The following is a 17,614-nucleotide window of genomic DNA, read 5'->3' as shown; positions in this document are numbered from 1 at the left end:
CACCGGTGGGAGAGGGGGGAAGGCAGAAACTGTAACCCAGGGGAGTACTGGTCCAAAAAGGATATGGATGCAGTTGCAGTAGCGAGATATAGTGGGTTGGTGTTCCACTACTGTTGCTCCGGCAGCGATGTTGAGTAAATCTTGAGCAGCTACCTCAGGTTTGGAGGCAAGGCGCAGGATCCTCCGCCAAGAGCTGCAGATAGGAGTATCTCGGAGCCTAGCGCTGCACAACCTGCGCTTAGACTCCTCCTCCGAAACCTAGGGCCTCTTGCTAAGCTTTTAATATATTTCAGGGCATGTTATTTTAAACAACTTTCCAATTTACTTTTATCATCAAATTTGCTTTGTATTCTTGGCATTCTGTGTTGAAAGCTAAATCTAGGTATACCATATGCTAATTTTTAAACCCTTGAAGGACGCCTATTATCTCAGTGCATTTTGACAGTTTTTTCAGAGCTAGTTCATGTGTGCCATATAGATAAACATCGTGCTCACTCCGGTGGAGTTATTTATGAATCAGCACTGATTGGTTAAAATACAAGTCTGTCAAAAGAACTGAGAAAAGTCTACAGGGGCTTAGATACAAGGTAATCATAGAGGTAAAAAATATATTAATATAAATGTGTTGGTTATGTAAAACTGGGTAATGGGTAATTAAGGGATTATCTTTTTAAATAATACAAATTCTGGGAGTAGACTGTCCCTTTAAACCTAAATTTGGAAATAAATATATACTGTATATATATTACTAGTTAACTAAATCAATTAAAGAAATATTTTCATTTAAAGGAACATGGAACTCTTTCTTTCATGATTCAGATAGAAAATGCAGTTTTAAACACATTTCCAATTTACTTCAATTATCAAATTTTGAAATGATCTGTTAAGGACTGACTTTTGTTTGCACTGCAGCACATATGCGCGATAACAATTGGAGACATATATACAATAAATCATATTTATTTGTGGAGGCAACCTGCAACAAATAAAGCAATCAAATAAATATTGTTTTTTATTTCCCAAATCATATTTTCCTAGCTAGGCTAGCTGCACAGAAGTTCTGTATGATCAGTTCCCTATCCCTTGCGCATGCACGATTCGGCATGAGTGCTGCATAATCTCACTAGCAAGTCTATACTGATTGGTTGATATATTATTGGCACCAGTGTACACGTAGGCATAGGGGGGAGTTGGAAAAATATCTTAAACTTTTCACAATTACTGGATTACCATTCAACCTGCAATATGGGTAAAGGGGTGCAGGAGGCTGTTCGTTACTCAACCAAGGTAAGGCTTAAGGATTAATATGGTGTAGAGTCTAGACTGTCCCTTTAAGTACACATGACTGGTATTTAATTATTCATATAAGTAGATAATTAAACTTTTTAACAAATGAGCATTTGAGACATACCTCTTCCAGACTTCTAGCAGGATTGAAGGTAATTTTTTTCTTGCTATAGTCCTCAATTGCTCTAGAAATTGCTTCAAGCCAATCATCTCTTTCTGTAGCTGAACTGTAAAAACACAACTGGATTTCATTAAACAATTTCCTGGTTGGAGCATATGCAGATTTTATAATTCTTCTCAAAATTGGACATGCTTGTCTTGTTCTCAATTGCTATTAATTGCACCTATATACTAGATTATGTAGAATTAAGGAACATGAAACCCAATTTTTTTTCTTTCATGATTCAGATAGAGCATGTAATTGTAATATACTATTCAATTTACTCCTATTATATAATTTGTTTCATTCTCTTGTCATCCATTGTTGAAAAGCATACCTAGGTAGGCTCAGGGGCTGCTGATTGGTGGCTGCACATATATGCCTCATGTTATTGGCTCACCCATGTGCATTACTTAATTGTTTAAAATAGTATTGTCTATCTGAATCATGAAAGAAAAGTTTGTGGTTTCATGTCCCTTTAACTCGCAAAATATCCAAAAGACTACAGCAACATTACTAAAGTAAAGAAAAGAAAGAAAGATACTGCTACATTTAAGAAAGATAAAGCTAAAGTAGAAGGGAAAACGGGTGTAATACTAAAACTAAACTAGAAAGAAAAATTGGTAACAATTCAAAACAACCACACACACAAAAAATAATTAGCAGTAGCTTACAGGTTATATATAAAACAGTACAACAACTTGTCAAATGGAAGTAACACTTCCATGGGTGTGTGACATAGTTAACCCTGGAAAAAGCAATATAGTAACAATGAAAACCCAAAACTAATAGGTTCTGGCTAATTCTCAGGTGTTGAAGTATTTAAACCGTGTGCACCATGCAATTTAACAGCTGAAATAACACTGTTTGAAGGCAAAACAAAAACAAAAACACACAAGACAGCAGCAATTTGTTCCACATATGATGAAACATACACATTCCCTTTTATAACAAGCATATGCTTTGGAGAGAAACACTCCCTGTAACATCCAATGGCAAAATATTGTTCTCACTCTGAATAGTCTATGGTGACAAATCTTTTAAAAAATAAATAATAGTATCAAAAGCTGAAGGAAATTATTTTCTATTTAAAACAGTAGTAATGGAGCTTGACTATAACATCACAAGAAAATAATAAAGCCAACGTTTTATAATTCACCAGTTCTGTATAGATTATCAAAACTAGCTTTATCCTCACATTATTGAAGGACTAGTACTATAAATGACCTGTGGCAAACTCCAATAACTTAATGAAATTCAAATGTTCATTAGGCATTTTAGCTCAAATTATTGAGAGGTCATCATCTCAAATAAGGAAACATTCAGATCAAACATAAGGTTTGCATTGTCCTTCAAGCAGTTGTGTGGCATGAAACCACCTGCAAATACTTTCTGAGATACAATAAGAACTAAGATAAAGTCTCTAGAACTTTAAGACTTGCATTTCATAGCCAATATGAACAATTATATTTCCATCCCATAGGCTGTAAGTTCCCAAAAACTCCCCTCCAGCTGCTAGACTACCCACACCAGAGCCCTCCCCTGGCTTGTCCAAAAGCTCAATATGCAGAGAAGTAGTGGCTGTCCGACCAAAAATTAAAGCTCGGACAATAATGTGGAAGGAGCTCCATCTCAACAAAGTCAACTCCAAAAAGGCATAAAAAAAATCTTATAAATGTCATCTCCCTTAGGATAGAATAATAATATTGTAAACAAGATATGCTTTCATTTTCATATCAAACAGATCTTGTAATATATAATAAAGTCTTGAACCATCATCAAATCTACATTTTTCCATATCAAGAATGAATCATCCTCTTTCACATTAAAGGAACAGTAAAGTCAGAATTAAACTTTCATGATTCAGATAGAGTGTAGTTTTAAACAACTTTCAAAACATATTTCTGTTATCTAGATTGTTTTATTCTCTTGGCATCCTTTTTTAGAAAGCATATCTGCTCAGGAGCAGCAATACACTACTGGGAGCTAGCTTTGATTGCACATATTTGCCTCCTGTCTTTCTCTCACCCGATGTGTCCAGCTAGCTCCCGGTAGTGCTTCTGCTGCTCCTTAAAAAAAAAAAGTTACTAACTTTTTGTAAAGTTATTTAAAATGGTATTATCTATCTGAATCATGAAAGAAAAGTTTTGGGTTTTATGTCCCTTTAAGTACTTTTATCTTACCTATATCAATAATAATACAATAAATGAAGAGGACACAAAATCATATGGCTACTTACCTAAAAATATATAACTACACTTATTTTCACCAATTAGCCGTTTGCACCAAGGGTGTTAGGATTCCCCCAGCCAATCGGATGTAATATACAAAACAAATCATGACATCTATAAGTATACATAGTGCACGAGGAATGATTGCCATGAACACATGCACAGAAATAAGTAGATGCACTCTTACTGAGTTGATGAAGTCATAATTATTATTTTATTACATTTTTTACTGTGTTCCTCGCTTTGTGCAGATCATCCTACCAAATGTTGTTTATTTATGTATTATTTGTTTAGTTTTTTGCCTCTATGGTAATTATGCATCCTTAATGGCTGTATATGCTGCCTATAATCTTTACTAGTATCAGATTGGTTGACTGTTTTTAGTTTATTTTCTTGTTTTCAAACTATAGCTCCAGTCTGTACATTATGATCTGTCTTAAAGGGACACTAAACCCAAATTTTTTCTTTCGTGATTCAGATAGAGCATGCAATTTTAAGCAACTTCCTAATATACTCCTATTATAAAATTTTCTTCATTCGCTTGGTATCTTTATTTGAAAAGCAAGAATTTAAGTTTAGATGCCGGCCCATTTTTGGTGAACAACCTGGGTTGTTCTTGCCGATTGGTGGATAAATTCGCCCACCAATAAACAAGTACTGTCCAGAGTTCTAAACCAAAAATTGGATGGCTCATTAGCTTAGATGCCTTCTTTTTCAAATAAAGATAGCAAGAGAACAAAGAAAAATTGATAAAAGGAGTAAATTAGAAAGTTGCTTAAAATTGCATGCTCCATCTGAATCACAAAAGAAAAAATTTGCGTTCAGTGTCCCTTTAATAACGATGTTCACAGCCAGGTATAATTCTATATTTTTTACCATACTCCACTGTTTCTCCATTGTGTCTATTTATAAAAACAATTCTCTGAGATATCATGCTGACTAATAGTAACAACCGCTAGCTGTGAAGGAGCTTATATTGATTGGCCTTGTCACAGATTTCACACTAGTGCTTACATCATGAGGGAATCCCGCGCATAGGTAGTACTGTGTAACATTAAGGGAGTGAGCATGGCTATGTAACGAAGCAGATTTACAAAACTATAGGGTTTTAAACATTGAACACAGATGACATAGTTAAATAGCTAATTTTTTAAATAATATTTCAAAAATTGCTGCGTACAATTTCCCTTTAAAGTAAAAAAAAAAAAGAAATATGCTTACCTGATAATTTATTTCATGATGGTGAGAGTCCACAAACCATCACGTGTAGGATATTTCCTTCCTGACCACTAGGAAAAGGAAAAAACAGCCCAACACACCAGAGCTTTAAATCCCTGCCATTTCCCATGATCCTCAGTAATACATATAGTAAAGTAGATGAGGAAAAAGAAAATCAGGAAAGATATATTGGGGCAAAAAAGTACTGCCGCCACCTGAACAAAAAGAAAGAACAGGGCTCTCACCATCATCAAAAAAATGAATTAATCAGGTAAGCATAAATTTTGTTTTATTTCATCAGATGATCACATCAATTGTGAGAGTTCATGAGCAATAACATGTGGTAGTCAATACCCAAGCAGTGGAGTCCACAAGACCACCGTGAATAAGGGGGGGGCGGCATACAGTGAAATCAGGATGTTACTATTCAGGTACTATGGCCCACAGAACTTTCCTGCAAAGGCAGCCGCAGAAGAAGCATACACATCAAAGTGAGAAAGTGTGCAAAGAACACCAAGTACCAAGCTGAGTTATAAATCTGATCAATAGAGCCCTCATTTACGAAAGGCCGAAGCAATAGCAACTGCTCAAGTGGAATGAGCAGTAAAGCGCTCAAGGGGAGATTTCCTCACAACCAAATAAGCCTTGCAAGTTAAGACTTTAAACAAAACTGCTAAAGTAGCCATAGCTTTCTGACCTTTGTGAGGCTCAGAAAAGGGAATTAAAAGAGAAGAAGAAATATTTTGTGACTTCCACATAATATTTAAGAGCTCTTACATCATGTAAATTGTGGAGAAGATGGTCCTTAGAATTCTTAGGAGCTGCACAAAAAGAAGTTACAACAATTTCCTGATTGACAGTATCTGTAGATACCACTTTATGAAGAAAAGAATAGCTAGTGCAAAGAACAGCCTTATCCTCATGAAAAATCAGAAAAGGAGGTTTGAAAGACAAAGCCGAAAGCTCAGATACTCTTCTAGTCGAAGAAATAACTAGAAGAAAAACAACCTTCCAAAATAAAAGCTGATGGTCCTAACCATGCTTTGGCTTAAAAAGAGGAGTTTAAAGAACCCTCAACACCAGATTCAGATCCCAAGGTTTTATCCTTCAGAGCCTGAACAAAGGCCCGAAAGTTAGGAATTTTAGAAATTTTCTTATGAAACATTTTTAGTCTAAGCTTTTTTTTGCAGGAAATCAAGAACTCTAGGAATTTTTAACTAATTCCAACAGTAACTAAAAAAAGGTTTTCCAGACCTTATGCTAAATATGCCACAAAAAAAGTAAAAAGAAACAGCTTTTAGGCCCACACTTGTTAATGCTAAATAGCAGTGCAAATTGTATATATAGATGAGACCAAATAAAGGGAGAAAAAATAAATAAAACTTAACCTTTAATTCACTCAGATTCTAAAAATGGGTATACAAATAACCTCATTAAAAACATTTAAAAAGTTTATAGTACAAAAAACAAATCAGGACTGCTGAGGTGTCTGAGAATATCATTGAATATTCCATACAAGTGGATCAAATTTCAAAATTCACTAACACACTAGTCCACATCAACGGTGTAACTGGCCAACAACTGAGAAGCCCATTGTAGCACACACTGCAAGTAAAAAAGATCCCTGTAGTTATTACTAATATGATTAGGTGAGCCCCACAAATGTAGGTAATTATTGAGCTTAACACATATATACTCTCACAGAATTACCACAAGTATTGTTACAAAAAGGTTCAAGGGCTACAGTCTTACTCCGGATGGATACTAGTGTTATCAAAATATAACAAAATTAAAGTGCACACAAATTATTCAGACATACCTCAGAAGACAAAAAAAAGATGGTAGTCCAGAAAGCCTCTTGAATAAAAAAACACCTTTATTAATTCTCATAAAAACATTGTGGAGGTACTTGAGATGAAGCCACAACACGTAGCCAGAAAGTGGTCTGACCGGTTTCGGTCACAAAGACCGTAATCATAGACTTTCGTAAAGCAATTACCTGGCTTTGGATACAGTTGACCGGCTGTGTTAAATTGATATCAGAAGTTCCGTTGTGAGGGTGAGTGAAGATTTTCTACGTTCCTAGAAGCAAGCATTATAGCCCTGTTTTAGTAGGCACTCTTTTGTTGGTACGTTCTGTTGCCTGCTACGTTGACACTAACCGGAGAGAGTGTGCAGCTGCAGGTTGTTTATGTTACCTGGTTTTCCCTATATTATTCCTGTGCATGTTGCAGGTTTATGAGGGATGCAATAAAAGTGTGCCAATAAGCATCTTTGCTTGAACTTCTAAACATTTGCAGTCTCACCCTCACTTTATGTGATGTATATCATTTCCCTGGGGTCTTCATACAGGACTGCCATTTAGCATTGTCTGCCTTATATTTGCTCACATTTCACTTGTTTCTTCTCTTTTGCTTATTATACCTCAAAAGACACACACCTGACGGCCGTTTCACCAGAACCTTTTCAAAGGCACCTGTGTCGATAATTGTGGTAATTCCTTCTGTAAGAGTATATAATTTACTAAGCCTAACAATTACCCATGCAAATCAGGTTGAACGACCAAGGAACCACTAGGGTGTCTAGCAGACTCACCCAAAGGCTCAGAGACCTAGCACAAAACTAAGGCAGTTTGTGATTCAAATGGGAGGCCATAAGATCTATCTCTGGCAGACCCCAATACCTCAAAGTTTGATCAAAAACTTCTTGATTCAGAGACCATTCCCCTGGGTGAAGAGACTGGCAACTTAGAAAGTCTGCCTCACAATTGAACACACCTGGCATTATGGATGTCATAAATCCTACAATGATAGCGTTCTGCCCAAATGATGATACAGGATACATCTCAAATGCCGTGATATTGTTTGATTGGAATCTCAGAAACTATTCGTGTCTCAGGTCGGGCAATAACAGTTCCATAACATTTATTGGCAACCTCATCTCCTGAGGAGACCAAACTCCCTGCACTCTCGAGACCCCTAGAATACACCAGAACCTAACAAGCGGGCATCTGTGGAAATTACAACCCTCACCCGACCTGTAGCCAGACCAAAAGGAAGGGCCACTAATTAATAATGCTTGTCTAGAAAAGGAAATCTCAGGTACTTGACATGATCCATGTGAATAGGGATATGCAAATAAGCATATGGTAGACATAAACTGACTTCATCTCCATCTTCAACTTTCAGGAATTTGTTCAATATTTTAAGATCCAAAGCAGGCTGAAAATGACCTACTTTCTTTAGCATTATAAAGAGATTTAAATAAACCTCCTGGTTTAAAGCAGAAGTTGAAACTGCATTGCAATCACTGCCATTAGTTCCAAATCTCACACACAAGCCAAAAAAAGCGTGGGCCTTTAAAGGATCTTGAAGCACTCAAGACAGGAAGAATCCTCCCAGAGGAGGCCTCAAATGAAAACATATTCGGTACCCCTGGGAAATGATTTTTAATACCCAGGGATCATCAATAGATCTCTCCCAAACATCCTGAAAAAGACTCATTCTGCCCCCTACCATAAACTGGTTTGGTATGGGGGCTGCATCTTCATGCTGTCTTGGGAGCTGGGGAAGACTTATTGGAGTGTTTTTGGACTAAAATCAGCTCATTCATATACACAAATAAGCCTTAAAAAGCAAATTTCATACATTTTATACTCTCCAACTGGTAAAAAAGTAACTGGAAACACATTAAGGAAAAAAATATTTTATAGTATACTGTTCCTTTAAAGCAACAGTAACCACAAAAAATATAAATATAATTTATGCTTACCTGATTAATTCATTTATTTCATAATGGTAAGAATCCACAAGCCATTTTTTCCCTGCTTTTTTTTTTAGCTCTTATAAGTTCCTACCTTTCTTCTTCTTCTTCATTGGCTATACCTCAGACTAGTTTCCAGTAAATTGGGAGGGGTTATTAAGGGCTCTTATATTTCCCAGGAGTAATGGCTCGTGGACTCTCGCCCCTCCCCCTTATTCTAATGAACACATGTGCTATGTACGTTGTATCTCTTGTTTTGTTATTCTAGTTAAAGGTTTAAACTAAGGTTTATAAAATAATAACAAGCCGAGACTGACCATAGGGTATACAGAGCCTTTCCCCTGCCCAGTCACCAGCATTTGTGCATGATGCTGGTACCAGCCCTCTAACAAGGGTGATACTACAGAGGTCTCAGTTATGACTTGGCCCACACATCTAGGGACGCATTCTTGCCCTTCAATCAAGCTCCACCCGCGTCATGTCTGGCCCCTGTGTGTGCCACCGCCCCGGCAAAAAAGAGATCACAGTATATGGTAAATGTTGTTGAACTGGAAAAACTGCCACACTGTCTGTGTGTATTATTTTTTTCTCAGATAGTACAGCTTACATATTATTTATTTATAAAATATTTTACCAGGAAAGATACATATGATGACAAGTGCTCAGGTGCCTTTTATTTTAGGTGACTGTGACATAGCATGATGGGTAAAATGCTCATAAAGCTTGCGCAGGTAACAGCTTTATTAATGTTTCACATGAAAAATATTGTTAAATTTCCTCTAGGGTATCTTATGCATTACAAAGTGCTTTTGTTATATAATGGATAGTTATATAATGGATAGTTATATAATGGATCGTCTTGTTAGAGAGACAGTTAGCTAGATTATTATTTTTGCAAGCTTAACTTCACACACTAGAACACCGCATTTTTCACCACATATGGGTGTTCCCAAATATTCCATTAATATTACTAATATACCCACTTACTATGCTGTAATTGCTTCATTACCTAATGAAAATCCATAAACATTGTGTAAAGAGGTAAAGATAATATGAAAGCACAATGCTGTTCATGTATTATAAAAGAAAGTCAATGACTTGTCCAGTTTAAATATTTTTGTCCAAGACTTTTGTTCCCTTCCAGGATATTATTACACAATGTTCAATCTATTCACAACTAATAATATATACCTGCATGAGCCAAAGTAAGACAAACTATCTATTTTAGCGCTCATTATGACAGACAAGTACAGAGAAAGGTAAAGTTATGTTGTTGTCACTGAATATTTATTTTTGAAGTCAAGAAAAAAACTATATACCATTAAAAAGAAGGGTATATGTACTAAGCATGTTGTGGTACAAAATGACAATGAAAAATGTAGCATGGTCTTTTTCTTATACAGAGAATGATAAAACCCAAATGCCAGATTATTAGGATTTGGCACATAATGATTTATAGTCTATATATATACTGTATTTGCATTTTTCTGTAGTATTTACCTGGCAGACAGAATGAAGGACCTCTCCACACTTTCTATGTTCAGTTCATTTTGGTAGGCTTCTTGTGTTGGTTTGTTAACCTATGGTAAGCATAAAACATTACACTTTCAGCGCTGAGCCATTTCTCACCACTATGCTAAAGCAGTTTTTAATACTTTTCATTTGAAGGGACAATAAAGTTACATTTTATATATGCTTAGATATATTAGCAGTTATGTACTCCACTGTATACAAAATAATTGTTTTATTCATTTATTATCCGTATTGTTGTTCAAATCAAGAGCATTGCAGAGATGAAACCCTTGAAAAGCCTGGTGAAATCCATGTCTCCATATTTGTGGCCATTCGGGATGGATAAATGACTTTAATCTAAAAAAATCACTGTTCATAAAATTACAGGTTCAGGTAAATGTCACTTTCAGCACCTCTGGAGGACATGGAACAAACACCATTTCTAGCATTGTACAGCAAGAACAAACAAAAACATAATTTATGCTTACCTGATAAATTCCTTTCTTCTGTTGTGTGATCAGTCCACGGGTCATCATTACTTCTGGGATATAACTCCTCCCCAACAGGAAATGCAAGAGGATTCACCCAGCAGAGCTGCATATAGCTCCTCCCCTCTACGTCAGTCCCAGTCATTCGACCAAGAATCAACGAGAAAGGAGTAACCAAGGGTGAAGTGGTGACTGGAGTATAATTTAAAAGATATTTACCTGCCTTAAAACAGGGCGGGCCGTGGACTGATCACACAACAGAAGAAAGGAATTTATCAGGTAAGCATAAATTATGTTTTCTTCTGTTATGTGTGATCAGTCCACGGGTCATCATTACTTCTGGGATACCAATACCAAAGCAAAAGTACACGGATGACGGGAGGGATAGGCAGGCTCATTATACAGAAGGAACCACTGCCTGAAGAACCTTTCTCCCAAAAATAGCCTCCGAAGAAGCAAAAGTGTCAAATTTGTAAAATTTGGAAAAAGTATGAAGCGAAGACCAAGTTGCAGCCTTGCAAATCTGTTCAACAGAGGCCTCATTCTTAAAGGCCCAAGTGGAAGCCACAGCTCTAGTGGAGTGAGCTGTAATTCTTTCAGGAGGCTGCTGTCCAGCAGTCTCATAGGCTAAACGTATTATGCTACGAAGCCAAAAGGAGAGAGAGGTAGCAGAAGCTTTTTGACCTCTCCTCTGTCCAGAATAAACGACAAACAGGGAAGAAGTTTGGGGAAAATCTTTAGTTGCCTGCAAGTAGAACTTGAGGGCACGAACTACATCCAGATTGTGTAGAAGACGTTCCTTCTTTGAAGAAGGATTTGGACACAAGGATGGAACAACAATCTCTTGATTGATATTCCTGTTAGTGACTACCTTAGGTAAGAACCCAGGTTTAGTACGCAGAACTACCTTATCTGAGTGAAAAATCAGATAAGGAGAATCACAATGTAAGGCTGATAACTCAGAGACTCTTCGAGCCGAGGAAATAGCCATTAAAAACAGAACTTTCCAAGATAACAATTTTATATCAATGGAATGAAGGGGTTCAAACGGAACACCCTGTAAAACGTTAAGAACTAAGTTTAAACTCCATGGCGGAGCAACAGCTTTAAACACAGGCTTGATCCTAGCTAAAGCCTGACAAAAGGCCTGGACGTCTGGATTTTCTGACAGACGCCTGTGTAACAAGATGGACAGAGCTGAAATCTGTCCCTTTAATGAACTAGCTGATAAACCCTTTTCTAAACCTTCTTGTAGAAAGGACAATATCCTAGCGATCCTAACCTTACTCCAGGAGTAACCTTTGGATTCGCACCAGTATAGGTATTTACGCCATATTTTATGGTAAATCCTTCTGGTAACAGGCTTCCTAGCCTGTATCAGGGTATCAATAACCGACTCAGAAAAACCACGTTTTGATAAAATCAAGCGTTCAATTTCCAAGCAGTCAGCTTCAGAGAAGTTAGATTTTGATGTTTGAATGGACCCTGTATCAGAAGGTCCTGTCTTAGAGGTAGAGACCAAGGCGGACAGGATGACATGTCCACTAGATCTGCATACCAAGTCCTGCGTGGCCATGCAGGCGCTATTAGAATCACTGATGCTCTCTCCTGTTTGATTTTGGCAATCAATCGAGGAAGCAGCGGGAAGGGTGGAAACACATAAGCCATCCCGAAGTTCCAAGGTGCTGTCAAAGCATCTATCAGAACCGCTCCCGGATCCCTGGATCTGGACCCGTAGTGAGGAAGTTTGGCGTTCTGGCGAGACGCCATGAGATCTATCTCTGGTTTGCCCCAACGTCGAAGTATTTGGGCAAAGACCTCCGGATGAAGTTCCCACTCCCCCGGATGAAAAGTCTGGCGACTCAAGAAATCCGCCTCCCAGTTCTCCACTCCCGGGATGTGGATTGCTGACAGGTGGCAAGAGTGAGACTCTGCCCAGCGAATTATCTTTGATACTTCCATCATTGCTAGGGAGCTTCTTGTCCCTCCCTGATGGTTGATGTAAGCTACAGTCGTGATGTTGTCCGACTGAAACCTGATGAACCCCCGAGTTGTTAATTGGGGCCAAGCCAGAAGGGCATTGAGAACTGCTCTCAATTCCAGGATGTTTATTGGAAGGAGACTCTCCTCCTGATTCCATAGTCCCTGAGCCTTCAGAGAATTCCAGACAGCGCCCCAACCTAGTAGGCTGGCGTCTGTTGTTACAATTGTCCAGTCTGGCCTGCTGAATGGCATCCCCCTGGACAGGTGTGGCCGATAAAGCCACCATAGAAGAGAATTTCTGGTCTCTTGATTCAGATTCAGAGTAGGGGACAAATCTGAGTAATCCCCATTCCACTGACTTAGCATGCACAATTGCAGCGGTCTGAGGTGTAGGCGTGCAAAAGGTACTATGTCCATTGCCGCTACCATTAAGCCGATCACCTCCATGCATTGAGCTACTGACGGGTGTTGAATGGAATGAAGGACACGGCATGCATTTTGAAGCTTTGTTAACCTGTCTTCTGTCAGGTAAATCTTCATTTCTACAGAATCTATAAGAGTCCCCAAGAATGGAACTCTTGTGAGAGGAAAAAGAGAACTCTTCTTTTCGTTCACTTTCCATCCATGCGACCTTAGAAATGCCAGAACTAACTCTGTATGAGACTTGGCAGTTTGAAAGCTTGAAGCTTGTATTAGAATGTCGTCTAGGTACGGAGCTACCGAAATCCCTTGCGGTCTTAGTACCGCCAGAAGGGCACCCAGAACCTTTGTGAAGATTCTTGGAGCCGTAGCCAGTCCGAATGGAAGAGCTACAAACTGGTAGTGCCTGTCTAAGAAGGCAAACCTTAGATACCGGTGATGATCTTTGTGAATCGGTATGTGAAGGTAAGCATCTTTTAAATCCACTGTGGTCATGTACTGACCCTTTTGGATCATGGGTAAGATTGTCCGAATAGTTTCCATTTTGAACGATGGAACTCTTAGGAATTTGTTTAGAATCTTTAAATCTAAGATTGGCCTGAAAGTTCCCTCTTTTTTGGGAACCACAAACAGGTTTGAGTAGAACCCTTGTCCTTGTTCCGACCGCGGAACCGGATGGATCACTCCCATTAATAACAGATCTTGTACACAGCGTAGAAACGCTTCTTTCTTTATCTGGTTTGTTGACAACCTTGACAGATGAAATCTCCCTCTTGGGGGAGATAATTTGAAGTCTAGAAGGTATCCCTGAGATATGATCTCTAGCGCCCAGGGATCCTGAACATCTCTTGCCCAGGCCTGGGCGAAGAGAGAAAGTCTGCCCCCCACTAGATCCGGTCCCGGATCGGGGGCTCTCGGTTCATGCTGTCTTTGGGGCAGCAGCAGGTTTCCTGGCCTGCTTGCTCTTGTTCCAGGACTGGTTAGGCTTCCAGCCTTGCCTGTAACGAGCAACAGCTCCCTCCTGTTTTGGTGCAGTGGAGGTTGATGCTGCTCCTGTTTTGAAATTCCGAAAGGGACGAAAATTAGACTGTCTAGCCTTAGCTTTGGCTTTGTCTTGAGGTAGGGCGTGGCCCTTACCTCCTGTAATGTCAGCGATAATTTCTTTCAAACCGGGCCCAAATAAAGACTGCCCCTTGAAAGGTATATTAAGTAATTTGGACTTAGAAGTAACATCAGCTGACCAGGATTTTAGCCACAGCGCCCTACGTGCCTGTATGGCGAATCCTGAGTTCTTAGCCGTAAGTTTGGTTAAATGTACTACGGCCTCCGAAATGAATGAATTAGCTAGTTTAAGGACTCTAAGCCTGTCCGTAATGTCGTCTAGCGTAGATGAACTAAGGTTCTCTTCCAGAGACTCAATCCAAAATGCTGCCGCAGCCGTAATCGGCGCGATACATGCAAGGGGTTGCAATATAAAACCTTGTTGAACAAACATTTTCTTAAGGTAACCCTCTAATTTTTTATCCATTGGATCTGAAAAAGCACAGCTATCCTCCACCGGGATAGTGGTACGCTTAGCTAAAGTAGAAACTGCTCCCTCCACCTTAGGGACCGTTTGCCATAAGTCCCGAGTGGTGGTGTCTATTGGAAACATCTTTCTAAATATTGGAGGGGGTGAGAACGGCACACCGGGTCTATCCCACTCCTTAGTAACAATTTCAGTTAGTCTCTTAGGTATAGGAAAAACGTCAGTACTCGCCGGTACCGCAAAGTATTTATCCAACCTACACAGTTTCTCTGGTATTGCAACGGTGTTACAATCATTGAGAGCTGCTAAGACCTCCCCTAGTAATACACGGAGGTTCTCCAATTTAAATTTAAAATTTGAAATATCTGAATCCAATCTGTTTGGATCAGAACCGTCACCTACAGAATGAAGCTCTCCGTCCTCATGCTCTGCAAGCTGTGACGCAGTATCAGACATGGCCCTAGTATTGTCAGCGCACTCTGTTCTCACCCCAGAGTGATCACGCTTGCCTCTTAGTTCTGGTAATTTAGACAAAACTTCAGTCATAACAGTAGCCATATCTTGTAATGTTATCTGTAATGGCCGCCCAGATGTATTAGGCGCCATAATATCACGCACCTCCCGGGCGGGAGATGCAGGTACTGCCGCGTGAGGCGAGTTAGTCGGCATAACTCTCCCCTCGCTGTTTGGTGAAATTTGTTCAAATTGTACAGATTGACTTTTATTTAAAGTAGCATCAATACAGTTAGTACATAAATTTCTATTGGGCTCCACCTTGGCATTGGAACAAATGACACAGATATCTTCCTCTGAGTCAGACATGTTTAACACACTAGCAATAAACTTGCAACTTGGTTATAATCTTTTTTAGCAAAAACGTACTGTGCCTCAAAGAGGTACTAAACGATTAAATGACAGTTGAAACAATGAACTGAAAAACAGTTATAGCATCAAACTTTAAAACAACACAACTTTTAGCAAAGGTTTGTTCCCATTAGTAAAATAACAATAATTAAATTTGACATAAAAATTACAGAGCAACGTTTTTATTCACAGTCAATATAAAATTCTCACAGCTCTGCTGAGAGAATCTACCTCCCTCCAAAGAAGTTTGAAGACCCCTGAGATCTGTCAGAGATGAACCGGATCATGCAGGAAATATAAGAGTAACTGACTGGAATTTTTTGATGCGTAGCAAAGAGCGCCAAAAACGGCCCCTCCCCCTCACACACAGCAGTGAAGAGAAACGAAACTGTCACAATTAAAACCAAACAACTGCCAAGTGGAAAATAATGCCCAAATATTTATTCACTCAGTACCTCAGAAATGTAAACGATTCTACATTCCAGCAAAAACGTTTAACATGATAAATACTTATTAAAAGGATTAGTGACTTTTAACAGAGTAGTTCCGGTGAAATACCATCCCCAGAATACTGAAGTGTATACATACATGTCATTATAACGGTATGGCAGGATTTTCTCATCAATTCCATTCAGAAAATAAAAACTGCTACATACCTCAATGCAGATTCATCTGCCCGCTGTCCCCTGATCTGAAGCTTTTACCTCCCTCAGATGGCCGAGAACAGCAATATGATCTTAACTACTCCGGTTAAAATCATAGTAAAAAACTCTGGTAGATTCTTCCTCAAACTCTGCCAGAGAAGTAATAACACGCTCCGGTGCTATTGTAAAATAACAAACTTTTGATTGAAGTCATAAAAACTAAGTATAATCACCATAGTCCTCTCACACATCCTATCTAGTCGTTGGGTGCAAGAGAATGACTGGGACTGACGTAGAGGGGAGGAGCTATATGCAGCTCTGCTGGGTGAATCCTCTTGCATTTCCTGTTGGGGAGGAGTTATATCCCAGAAGTAATGATGACCCGTGGACTGATCACACATAACAGAAGAAATAAGGGCTAGATTATGAGTGGCATGCTAACTTGTGCACAAGCGATGTCGGGTTTTCAACAGATTTTTGCATGCATCGGAAATAGTGGGTGTATTACTAGTTGAAAGTAAATGTGTTTGCTCAAGCACGATCTTGAGAGCTTACGTAAAGGGTAGGGAAGGAAAAAAGTTACATTAAACGCAACAAATTCATGTACAAATACAATTACACTAACATAAAACTATCTGATAAAAAATATTTAAAAAATTACTATTTAAAAAGTTATAAGGGCTCAAAGATACATAGATAAGGTGTTTGAAAAAAAAGAAAGAACTGCAAGGGGCTTTAAAATATATATGCATACATAGACATGTCTAAATATGTGTGTGTATGTATGTATATATATATATATATATATATGTGTTAGAAAAAGCCGGCAAACACTTTCTTCATTAAAACGTCCAAATTTATTTTGCATCCATTAAAAAGAGAACATACAAAAATTGTATATCAAACAGCTTTGGGTTGTAGTTCTGTCTGACATGTTTCGGCCGCAGCCTTAATCATAGACATAGTTAAAAACATACGTGAAATTAAAATATATACCCTTAGCTAGTTACTGATTGGTTCAATTTAACTTACTTGGCAATCATAATGATTGCCTTCCATAAATGGATTTAACCCTTCATTAGCTTAATATGTCGAGGCGACTGAGCTCATCTCTGTATTCTATTTAGATAGACACTGTGTTATTTCACCTGATAAAATATAACATTCGCTAATAAATGTGGTAACCTTTCTCAAAAAAATTTTTTAAAAAAATTATGCATATATAAGCTAACATGAATTATTTGAAAGTTAGAATGCACACATTATGTATATTATATTGCATTATACAAAGTCAATATTAAAATGTAAACTAAACACTGTAGCCAACCTTTTCAAAGAACCCACACAAATATGTTGATCTCTGTCATAGAAAATAGGGGTGATAAGCAAATAGTGATTTTGCTTAGGATTTATGCTCTATATTAAGCACATACCTACACTTTAACTTGTTATCAGTATTGTGTAAGAGATCATTTTTGTTGCTCATGCACTTGTATACATTTTTTTTTAGCAATACA

The 17,614-nt window shown here is 38.3% G+C and overlaps 1 protein-coding gene across 1 annotated transcript in view; it reads right to left on the bottom strand.

Annotated features, from left to right (window-relative positions):
• The window catches only part of FGD6 (FYVE, RhoGEF and PH domain containing 6), a 269,170-nt gene that overhangs the window by 47,017 nt on the left and 204,539 nt on the right, over positions 1-17,614 (bottom strand). The window contains exons 14-15 of the mRNA XM_053716891.1: positions 10,159-10,238; positions 1,412-1,514 (exon numbers count right to left, since the gene is read on the bottom strand). Coding sequence (XP_053572866.1) covers positions 1,412-1,514; positions 10,159-10,238 — 183 coding nt within the window. The remainder of the gene's footprint in view (positions 1-1,411; positions 1,515-10,158; positions 10,239-17,614) is intronic.

This window comes from Bombina bombina, chromosome 6 (assembly GCF_027579735.1).
Source record: "Bombina bombina isolate aBomBom1 chromosome 6, aBomBom1.pri, whole genome shotgun sequence".
Taxonomy (NCBI): domain Eukaryota; kingdom Metazoa; phylum Chordata; class Amphibia; order Anura; family Bombinatoridae; genus Bombina; species Bombina bombina.
The sequence above is the reverse complement of the archived record's forward strand: the minus strand, read 5'-3'. Positions and strand labels throughout refer to the sequence as shown.